The 12345-nt window shown below is 32.9% G+C and overlaps 1 protein-coding gene across 25 annotated transcripts in view; it reads right to left on the bottom strand.

The window, feature by feature from the left end:
• LOC123550510 (golgin subfamily B member 1-like) overlaps nucleotides 1-12345 on the bottom strand; it is a 111467-nt gene that overhangs the window by 47723 nt on the left and 51399 nt on the right. For all 25 annotated transcript variants that reach the window (XM_053545814.1, XM_053545811.1, XM_053545810.1 and 22 more), the window contains 9 exons: nucleotides 8790-8873; nucleotides 5125-5187; nucleotides 4757-4924; nucleotides 4286-4369; nucleotides 3444-3623; nucleotides 2800-2883; nucleotides 2387-2554; nucleotides 2141-2224; nucleotides 1744-1848 (listed from right to left, as the gene is read on the bottom strand). In XM_053545814.1, coding sequence (XP_053401789.1) covers nucleotides 1744-1848; nucleotides 2141-2224; nucleotides 2387-2554; nucleotides 2800-2883; nucleotides 3444-3623; nucleotides 4286-4369; nucleotides 4757-4924; nucleotides 5125-5187; nucleotides 8790-8873 — 1020 coding nt within the window. The remainder of the gene's footprint in view (nucleotides 1-1743; nucleotides 1849-2140; nucleotides 2225-2386; nucleotides 2555-2799; nucleotides 2884-3443; nucleotides 3624-4285; nucleotides 4370-4756; nucleotides 4925-5124; nucleotides 5188-8789; nucleotides 8874-12345) is intronic.

Genomic DNA, 12345 nt, shown 5'->3' on the forward strand with positions numbered 1-12345 from the left:
TGCTAAGTCCAAAAGGGGGCATAATTTGGCCAAAATGAAGGTCAGAGTTATGGGACTTGCTGCTATCAACTAGTTTTATAACCCTGAAGACACATGGGAAGTTTCAAATCAATATCTGCATTAGTTTTGGAAATAATAACTTGCATGTAAAACTTTAACCAGAATTTTCTAAGTCTAAAAGGGGGCATAATTTGCTCAAAAAACATGTCAGAGTTATGGGTCTTGACCCAGTAAGGTTGGTAATTGATCTAGAAAAAGAAAAAGTAAGTTTCAAATCTATATGCCTTTTAGAAATAGCTGTATGTACTTGCACGCAAAACTTTAACCAGAATTTTCTAAGTCCAAAAGGGGGCATAATTTGGCCAAAATGGAAGTCAGAGTTATGGGACTTGCTGCTATCAACTAGTTTTATAACCCCGAAGACACATGTGAAGTTTCAAATCAATATCTGCATTAGTTTTGGAGATAGTAACTTGCATGTAAAACTTTAACCAAAATTTTCTAAGTCCAAAAAGGGGCATAATTTGCTCAAAATACATGTCAGAGTTATGGGACTTGACCCAGAGTGGTTGGTAATTGACCTAGAAAAAGAAAAAGTAAGTTTCAAAGCTATATGCCTTTAATTGATGGCTGTATGTACCTGCATGCAAAAACTTAACCAAGGTGTGACGTCGACGCCAGGGTGAGTAGAATAGCTTGACTATTCTTCGAATAGTCGAGCTAAAAATTGCAAATACATACAACACAAGACTTTTATCGGACAGCAAGCATTGTATGACTTAAACTTAGTTTAAAACTAAGTTCAGAATTTGAATTGAAAATACGAAAATGCGTCATACTTGTATATACTGTAGACCTGGTAACATTCACAACAGTTTTATTTTTCACTAACCTTTAATCCTGCTAAATTTCTAAAATGGACTTGTCCATCATTCAATTTGGGCAATACCATTTATTATACAAAGGAGTGTTCACTGAAAATTTACTGACTGAATAGCGAACAGCGCAGACCATGATCAGCCTGGTCTGCACTGGTTGCAAAGGCAAAACCACTTGCTGCCAGCAGGCTAAAGGTTAACAAATTTAAAACAGGCCAGTAAGTAGTCAGCAATATAACTGCTGACTGTTAAGGTAGTGGATCTGTAACAACATTAGCCAATTTTTGTTCAATTCCTTATCCTCCTTATGATACTTCGGCATTCTCCGTCTGGTTGTTCATATTAACTACATTAGCAGTCAGAGAATGCCAAAATCATATACGGAGAATGCCAAAATCATACACGGAGAATGCCAAAATCATATACAGAGAATGCCAAAATCATATATGGAGAATGCCAAAAATCATATACGGAGAATGCCAAAAATCATATACAGAGAATGCCAAAATCATATACGGAGAATGCCAAAAATCATTTACGGAGAATGCCAAAATCATATACGGAGAATGCCAAAAATCATATACAGAGAATGCCAAAATCAGGAGAATGCCAAAATCAGGAGAATGCCAAAATCATATACGGAGAATGCCAAAAATCATATACGGAGAATGCCAAAATCATATACAGAGAATACAATATCGTACAGGAATGTCATAACTGTTAAATTACTGTTACACTACCTTTAATTTCTATATCAAAGTGGCTCAAATTCCCCAATCAACAGTATACAATTACAAAACGATACAAAAGGAGAATGACAGTCTGTTTTTGTTGGAAAAGTTCATATATGTATAGGTTATTTTACCTTCTGATCACGATCCTCTATTTCAGCGTTCAGATTGCGTATCTCCTGCTGAAGTTGTTTTACTTTGCTATTTAACCTCTGCATTTCATCATCACGTATTTTACACTGAAATCAAGTTCAAAATGGAGTTTAGATATGAATCCTTTTGTGTAAGAAGTTACAAATATTTCATATTTCTTCTGGCGCAGCAGGCAAGCAGCTGGTTTTTCTCATGCTGCCATCCATTCACTGTAAAAATTAAACTTTTTAGGACCTTCAATAACAGACAATTTCTTTTCTTTAAAACCATTTCATTACTTTTTGAGATATTTTGGAAATTACAACTACATGCATTCAATAATTCTATCAAAAACTGTTTTTACTCCATAAGTTTTCCATCTAAATAACCTTTATTTACCTCATCAACAGCTCCAGAATATTTCTCCCCTGTTGTGTCCAGCTCTGTTTGTAGTTTCAGTATAGCTTGGTCTCGACTTGCAACCTGAAATGTAATGATAACTTGTGTATTTTACTATTCCTTGTGAAACAATACGAAGAACTCAGACTCTTCCCGAAATTTAAGTCTGATTAAAGGGAGAAAACTCATATGGACTATGAAAAAGTTGACACTCAATTACTTCCCTTACTATTTTAAAATCTTTACCTCTTTTTGACAAGTTCTGTGTTTTTCCTGAGAAATGGTGAGGTCTAGCTCTAACTGATGCACTTGTTCTTGCAGTGAAGTTGTCTCCTCAGAAGTTGACTGTGTTATCTTATTTAAATTGGAGTTCTCTCCCTTCAGTTTCTCAATATCATCTTCTGCTTTCAACATCTGCAAAAATTACATTTCTGGTATTAGTAAAAATGTAATCAACATTAATTGATGACAACTTAATCTGTCTTTCCAAATTTGGTAAACATTACCGAGTAGCTGCCGGGGATCGAACCCCCGACCTCAGGATCGGAAGGCCAGTGTGCAAACCACTGAGCTATCCGTCAACATGTAATTGTAATCCTTATCAAGACATGTGTAATGTAACTGTATTCAAGTGATTAACAGTGATCAGAAAGACTTACATCATTATAACATTTACTGTACTGTGACTGGGATTCCATTAAATCTTCCTGTAACTGTTTCACCTGTTCTTCCCTCACGTGTTTCTGTAAAACAGATCAAAAATCAATAAATTACACCCTCGATATGTGGCACCTCAAAAGATTTGTCAGTTCTTTAAAACAGGCTCACTTTAGCACTAAACCTTTACTTAATCATTTCTGAATGTGATTCAAATAAATCTGAACAAAAACATGTACATCGCAATGTTTTCAAAAAAAAGTCATATCTGTTCATGGTTCATTTAGCGCCAAACTTTGCCATTCCATAGTGTTGTACTTTTCCACATTTGGTAACTCATTAAATGCAACATTCATCTACAGTATGCGAGTACCAACAGGTACTTTGAAATCCTTAAATTTCATTAGCAAAGAGTGTTGAATGTTGTTGCTTCTGCAAAAAACAGTGCTTTCGTAGGAGGGGTTTGGGTACTTAATTTCGTAGATTTAACATCTTAAAGATAAAGTACAAAAGAATTCTATCTGTTCACTGGGACTGCCATTTGTACAAAATCAATGAAAATTAGTGCCTCGAAAATAAAACTTATTTCATAGGTATACCACTATCTCTTGCTGAAGTCATCTAACTATAAACCAACATGACTTACATCTTCCTCAGCCTTTTTCCGTGTCTCATCCAGGTCATAATGACACTGTGTGAGGGCATCTTGTAGTTTCTTGATGGTTTCTGTCTGTTTACCTATCTCATGAAGTTTCTCATTATGTGATGACTTGAGTTTACCAATATCTGCGTTCAACTTCTGAATCGTGTCATCCCTCACTACAACCTGCACAACAGTAATATATATCTCATGCAATCTGACAAGTTCAAATTACCATTTATGAAAATATCCAACAATTATTAATGATGGTACTCATCAAATGTTATTGTAAATGTTTTGTTTGAAATCAACACCATATTTAAGCAATATTTTAGTTACTGTAAACTCATTTAGTTTTGTGCAAATAAGATTTAATTTTCTTTGCCCAAAACAGCTATATCCACTTAAATTAAAACAGCTATTTCCACTTATTTTTTTCCACTTAAATCAAGATAAAAGAATGGAAACTTTGCTTGTTTGTTTGGATTTAGTTTTGCCAAATAAAACCACCATGAAAACTTTGAAAATTAGTTCCCATCAAATATTAATGATTTTGCAGTATGTTATAGAAGTCACATAACCTAACCTTTCCTTCTGGACTTCAGTAGAGACCATTCTCCCTAAATGACAACTTCCCCACATAAATTAGTGGGGGTCAAATGACTTCAGGTACAGTGTATTCATTAAAACTATAACAATTAAACATTCACCACACACAGGGAACAAATTCAAGACCTTTCGAATCAGTTTTGTGCTCCACCTACTGAAATTGTTTTACTTTTTTTGGTACAACAGTATCAACAATATTTATATATTTTCACGGGTAACACTTTTATTACAAACATAACCTTTTCTGTAGTTTCTTTCTGCTGTCTTTGCAGAGAGGCAAGATCTGCTTTCAACTGACCAATAAAATCTTCCTTGTTGTTGACCTGTAAAATAAGGACAGTTTCTACAATTCATTCAAGTCTTATATAAAACAAACAATACTTAAATATTCAAATTCAGGCATGGAAGGTAAATTTACTTAGTCTGAAGTATCATAAATAGAATACAGAAACTGACTTACTAAACAGAATGCCGACCCTGAAGATGCATTTTGAATACAGACTATTCAAATTTCACTGAATATGCCACTTGCAGGAAAAATTTCAATTAGTAAAATTTTGTATTACACGGGTACGTTTGGCCAAAGACAATCAAGATATTTGCTTTGGGTTATGCCTTCCAGTCTCCGTGTGTAGGGGGTTGGGGGGGGTCTCTTTACACAGGCTCTGGTCTGATGGAGTTCCACTAAAATAGATTTAATAGTTGCTTACATTAAGTTGGAGGTTATCAATCTTTGACTGCATGGCGGTCTGGTCTATATTCATATTTCTAACTTGGTCCTCAAGTCGGTTGATCTCATCAAGTTGATTTGAACTCCTTTTCTTCAGATCCTCTATCTGAGCTTCCAGGTTCGTAACGCTGCTTTTCTTTGTCTCAATCTGTAAATTGGTGCAAAAAATATACATGAATATTCTGAAACTGAAAACAACCTAATATTAACTAACTAAAGACAAAAAACTTTCCATACTTCACTAACTCTAGAAAACACATTTAGATCATTCATTCTCAGAACTGTATTTTTATTTTAAATATGTTAATTATTCGTAAAGATTGAAAACCTCTCACTAAATAACATTACCTCAGAGTTAGCTGTCCTTAATTGTGTCTTATGTTGCTCCACTTCTCTTTCCAACTGGTTAATCTGCAAGTAAAATATCAATTTTATTTAATCTTTATGTACCGGTAATACAGACTTAAAACTTTTTTTCAGTTTTACTTCATAAGATTTTAATTTTCATAGATGTAGAAAGGCGAAGAAAGATATCAGTCAAACACTGTATCTCTTAAACAAGTATATTTCATGTCAATTTTGTCCACTATTACACCTGCATTGTAATACGACAGAAACGCGAATAAGAAATTGATGTAAACCTATTTTACAACTCAAAACCCTCTTCAACATAATACTGTGAAATCATTTGGGGTTTTTTCTTGTGTGGGTGGGTGGGGGGGACTATTTTTTTGTGGACTTTGTGATTGAATCAATCCGCAAAATTTATTCCAAATGATGCGGTAAAATCCCCATTCATTTTCTGTTCATAGTTCAATATCCAGTAATATATACACCCAAGAAACAGCCATTTTGGCCAATACCATGACATTTCATGCCCCAAAAATAAGATAATTTCACAGTATTTTATTTGTATGGGTTTATCTCTTGTGCTACCATTATCTTCCCAAATCATGTAGATGTTGTTCTCCAATTTAAAGTACCATTGAAATTTTACTCAAGCCAATTTAATCTGGCACTCTTAAAAAGGTTCATTCATAAACTATTTCTAGTGTTTTTACCGAGTCAAACCGTTGGGATATTTATACATGAGAATTTCATGCTAGGTTTCGGAAATATTTGGGCCTGGAGAACAGCACTGCATACATGGCCTTGTATCATTAGTCATATTGAAATATACATTTTAGTAAAGCCTTTATATTGCATAAGATACATGTCTAAACATCTTATAACATTTTATATTCTGGTACTATATCTAAAACTTACATTATAAGTTCCATTTATCTGTAGCATATACCATATTTAATTACTTTTGCTAGTGTCCAAATAATTCAAAATTTCTCAAATATAGCTAGAGCTATCACTGAAGTTGATCAATACCCCTAGACAATACTTTGATACAGGGAAAGTAAAATGTTATGATCATGACTTTTGACGATCAAGTGTGACCTTGACCTTGAACTTGTTGACCTTGGATGTGCACTCTGCATGTCATCTTGATAAGGTCATGCACAAATTTGAGAATCAATTCAACAGTTTCAGCAATATGCCTTCAGAAAGAAATTACAGACAAATGCAAGCGCATTTGAATTAGAATTTGTATCTGGGAGTATAATCATAACCAAGAGCTATTTCCTACAGAACTGTCAGTAAACTTTGACACATACATGTTTGTGAGGAATTTGACATATATATATGCAGTCACAGGAAAGTGAATTTGTTAGATCACACACAGAGTAAGTTTTTTCTATACAGACATAAGAAATAAATTCCTAGATTATCTACCCTGATTTTTCTCCCAATGTTTAACTTTGTTTGCACAGTGTTTTCTTTTTCACCCTCTAAGAAAATGCTGATTTCGTGTTTTCATTACACAAACACGTTATACTGTTAAATGGTTAATATCTGTGGAAGATTAATGTTCATGGATTTAATTCCTGAATCAATCGAAGAAACTTAACCTAATGAACAAGTAATACTGTCATGCAATTTTGATGAAGAAATTCCATACTCAGAGCAAAATTTTACCTTGTGTAATTTTTGGCAGTGTCTCACTGCCTTCTTCAGCACTGACTGACCGGTGTTATGGTAGGTCACATACAAAAGGTAAAATTTTGCTCTGTGAGTATGGAATTTCTTCATCAAAATGGTAAATCCAGAGCATGGGAACAACATCAGTTGTGTCATGCAATGTTCTAAATTTTAAATACATAAACTCATATCCCCAGGAACTAGCCGTTTGAGCCAAAACCATGAAATTTCATGCCCACAAAACTAAAGATTTCCCAGTATTCAAAAAAAACTTTCAAAACTAGAGCTATCACTAAAGGTGATGAATGTACCCCCCACATGCACTGACATAGTACATTGCAATTTGACGCACACAAGATTGCATAATAATGTTGACTGTATGTATATAGACTGTACGTATACAGTTTAGTAACAAAAAACAAAGTCCCATAACTATGCAGAATATTTATCTAAAAGAACATAACATGCACCATGCACAACTAGGGTTGGCACTGATTACTTGTGTGCAGTTTCATTAAATTGTGTGCAAGGGTTCGGAAGATTAGGCGCACACAAGACTGCATATGCAGACTGTATGCACATAGTATGTTAACAAGAAACAAAGTCCCATAACTCTGCAATTTTTGTCGTTGAAAGAACCTAACATGCCCCATGCACAACTACTGTTGTTACTGATCACTTGTGTGAAGTTTCATTAAATTGTGTCAAGTGGATGAGGAGAGATGGTGCGCACAAGATTGTGTCTATGTATACAGTTTAGTAACAAAAAACAAAGTCCCGTAACTCTGCAAATTTTTTTCTGAAAGAACCTAACATGCCCCATGCACAACTACTGTTGTTACTGATCACTTGTGTGAAGTTTCATTAAATTGTGTCAAGTGGATGAGGAGAGATGGTGCACACAAGATTGTGTCTATGTATATAGTATAGTAACAAAAAACAAAATCCCATAACTCTGCAATTTTTTTTTCTGAAAGAACCTAACATGCCCCATGCACAACTACTGATGTTACTGATCACTTGTGTGAAGTTTCATTAAATTGTGTCAAGGGGATGAGGAGAGATGGTGTGCACAAGATTGTGTCTATGTATATAGTATAGTAACAAAAAACAAAGTCCCATAACTCTGCAAGTTTTTTTTCTGAAAGACCCTAACATGCCCCATGCACAACTACTGTTGTTACTGATCACTTGTGTGAAGTTTCATTAAATTCTGTCAAGGGGATGAGAAGAGATGGTGCGCACAAGATTGTGTCTACGGACAGACAGACGGACGGACAGACAGACAACCTAAAACCAGTATACCCCCCCTTACAACTCTGTTGTCGGGGGGTACAAAAAGGTACTTGGAAAACCAGAAGACAACCTAGGAACTACTTTAAAGAAATTCAATGTGCAAAAGATATAAATGATAAGAAATTGTGACAAAAGTTCTGCAGGGGTCAAAGTTCACTCACAGTCCCATCTAACATATCCAAATGATTTACACCTTCCTTCAACTAAATCAGTAAAATGTATTAAATGTATGTCATCCTTAAGCTCTTTTTAATACTTTTATCTTTTGAGTTACAATTATTTAAAAAATATAAACATCCATTATGATGAACTTTTAATCTTTTAATGATTTCACTCCAGTACCAAAGGCACAAAAATACATCATGTTTAAAATCTTCTTATAAGATTTATTTCATTATTTCACTGAAAAATGATGTCTACTTTAGGGACTAGACTTGCATTCTATCTGGCTACTTTTAACATTGTTGTGCTAAAATATTCAGAAGATATTCCACTAAACTTAGAAGTGTGAGATGCTATCAACTTTTAAGCAAAGAATAGAGCCACTAAGACCCCAATTCATTATAAATGAGTCAAAAAATGCTGTTTGCTTCAAAAAGTAAGCAGGCACACAATCTTTTAACATTCCAATGATAAAAAGCACCCAAAAATAGTAAAAAAGAAAAATATAGATCTGAAATCATTACCTTTTCTTCTCGTTTATTGTTGATTTCTTGTAGATTCACATAATCCATTTTGAGACGTTTTATAGCATCTTCTCGTCTCTTCACCTACAAAAATTGACAAGAAAATAACATAAATGGCTGCTATTTTGATGAATATTTAATCCATAGTATTAGAGAACCTATTAGACCACAACCTTTGATGTATTATGTACATCTTTTCAAAAATACTTCACCCAATGACAATACTGTACAGTACAAGACAGAGATATCCTTGAATGAGTACTCGGGTGAAAACATGCTGAATGAACTGACTGGCAAGTCTAGTAACTATGCAATCATTTCATTTTGTGCGCACAAAATTTCGTGTATTTGAACAAAATAGGTAATTTGTTGGGATATGAATTTTGCATCTAAACATAAAATGACTGAGAAACTGTCTCCTTCATTGGGATTTTATTTTGTGGATTTGATTCCATGGATTGTTTTAACAAAAAAAATCCATGAAAATCAGTCCTCCATGAAAATTAATAATTTTGCAGTATGTTTTTTCAACCTGGTAAGATTTATAATACTCTGTACTGTACTGAACAATGTTAATAACCTTTTTAGCATATGCTTACTTTTCTTGATGAAAAATAGTTCAGATGTTTGCAAACTATAGATGCTGACCTTCTAAACAACTATTTGAAACTATGACATATACAAGACCGTGCGTATACTTTTATTAGTCAGTGTCTCTCATGGAAATTCCTAATTTATTTTGAACCATGAAATATAGAAATAATACATCTTTTCTTGTATCCATTACTGAAATATATTATATAGTCACATGGTGCGAAAAAAGAATCATTGATTGAAAGGGATATTGACTAAGTTGAGTTACAGAGAAAACTTAAAGCTATTTCTCCAGTTTATGAAGAAGTACCAGATCATACATTCAGTGAAAATTCTATGCAAAAAAATAGAAATTATACAGGAATCGATTGGTGCTTCAACTCTGTATCCAAATAAATGGAATATTCCAATAACTGGTATTACTATAACTGACTGTCACTCATTACAACAAATGTAGTCAACAATCTATTTCAATCTAAAAGCCAAAGAAATTTATGTAACTACAAATAAAAGTGTCAACCTCTAATTCCATAATATCCAGTTTCTTTCTACCAGGACTAGCAGTGGCCATGTTTAATTCCAGGTTTTATATATAAAACACTGGGGATGTTTTTAGTACAAATTATCTCCAAAATATAGAAAAATAAACTCCAAAACTTATATATAAAATTAAATAAGGCCTGGTGCACAGTAAAGTGCCCAACTGGGTTAGCATCTAAGTCAAAAAATAAAGTTTTTACTTTGCCCTGAAAAATACCTTTTTTCTACACTTCAACATGTTGTGCACAAGGATCAGTACCCAAATAGACAACTTTTTGGGACTTTTTTTCAAAAAAGTGGATTCAAGTTGCCATGTCGGGTTGGGGACGGACATTACACCTTCATTCTAATTAGATTCCTGCTGTAAATGTTTTATGCAAAACCACTTCTTTTATGTGTATTTTCTAATAGTTTGAGGTCACAGATCAAGAATTTATAAGCCTTTACTCTTTGCTTTTCCATTTTGTAAAAAAATATAGCTAATTTCTTTGAAATTACGATCATTTTCTGTTAATCGTAAAATTCACTTTAATATAAAATTTGGAAAATGGAACATTTACAGCAGGAAAACACCTTTAAAGCAAGTAATTAATACAAACAACAAAGTAGAAACATTAATACTCTTATTTATATTACATTTAAGCAGAAAATATCATAAATAAATAGTACCGGAAATGGGGGACGGACATTACATAAAATGACTGGTTCAGCTTTTGTAACTACTTTGAAACATAAATTACTCTGAAATTTAAATTTCTTAACTAAGCAAACATTTGTGTCATTTCAATAGGTAATATGTCCATAAATATAGTAAATGGTTTTACTAAATGTCAAAAAGAAATACATTTCAAACATTCATTTAAATAGCAGTTAAAAAAGCTAGCGAGATTGAAGTATTTACTAAGTATTTTACTAATTTTCAAAAAGTATTCTACTAGTATTAACAGTATTTGTCAAAATCAGCTTTACAATCAATTCTTCACTGCATAATATTGTAATATATACAAGTACTGTTCTGTTTCAAAGAAAAAAAACATGCGGTACAAGCATTGACATAAAACTAATCCATATCTAACAACTTCCAGTATGTAGAAGACCATAATATTACTGTATCAGTTTAGCTTTCTGTCAGTGCTGTGTTAATGGCACAGAAAGAAATAATGATAACATAATAATGTTCTGTCTATGATTGAAAAAATATAACACTTCAACACATTGTCATTTTTTGTATACTTGTACCAGTCTTTTATTTTTTCACTGTTTAATTATATGCCTTTTTTTTTTTAAAGGGGGAAGTCTTTGGCAAAAAAGGCAAAATATATCCTTACTAGGGGTTTTAATTTTATACAATGCACAGGATTATAACACTTACATCAAAGAGTGTTGTTTTAGGTAAAGATTCCATAATGATCAATTAAGATCCAGTTTAGGGGTTTTATGGTCCCTTGTATATTGGCACCCTGTTGAGAAAGTGTGATTTTGTGATCTTCTGTGGCCACCTGTGTTTTATGGCATGTTGTTGCCATTTCAATAGGTCACTAATTAGTTATGTTGTTTTAATTAAGGAATGATTTTGATGCATCTTATGACCCTTTATTTTGTAGATGAAAATGTAAGAGAAAATATAAAAGATAAGAAATATACATAAGGGCACTAGGGGAGGGGGATCAAGTGTTTATGGTAGCATTTCAAAAAGTTTATTTTAATTAGGGACAAAAGAGGGGCAGAGTTTTTTGGATATGATGTTAAAACCTATAAATTACAAGACTATAAATTTCAAGAAGACTGAGGACTGAAACTCTACTTACTTTTTTCAACATGTAGTTTTAGTCCAAAAATGTAATGTCCGTCCCCCAACACTTTAAATATGCTTATAGATAATGTTTGGCAAAGTTTTACTTTATATATATATACTCATTAGTCTTTTTTCATGTTTTTGCATGAATTCTTTGTATGAAAGTAAAATTCATGTACGAAACTGATTCATTTTGCTGAAGATTTCAACAAATTTTGACATTTTTTTTACACACACTGTGTTTTTAAGAAAAAATGTCACAAAATAATGTATATTACTGATTTTCAATGCATTTTCTTCAAATTTCAGTTCTTATTGGTAAAACAGAAAGAAAAGGAATTGAATTTGATAGAAAATAATAATATATATACAACATTCAAAATCAATGATAAGTGGGGACGGACATTACAGATAACTTTTACACTTTTGTCAATATCTAAAAAACTGCTTGATGGATTTCAACAATTTTTGGAAATGTTACTCATGTCATCATATGTAATAAAAATATGCTGCAAATTTCTAGTTTTATAACACTTAATGAAGTTTATGGTAGGGGGACGGACATTACGGATTTCTAGTCACAAACTCACTTTTGATGAGATATTCGGCCATATTTATATATAGACT

The sequence above is a fragment of the Mercenaria mercenaria genome, chromosome 6, assembly GCF_021730395.1.
Source record: "Mercenaria mercenaria strain notata chromosome 6, MADL_Memer_1, whole genome shotgun sequence".
Taxonomy (NCBI): Eukaryota; Metazoa; Mollusca; class Bivalvia; order Venerida; family Veneridae; genus Mercenaria; species Mercenaria mercenaria.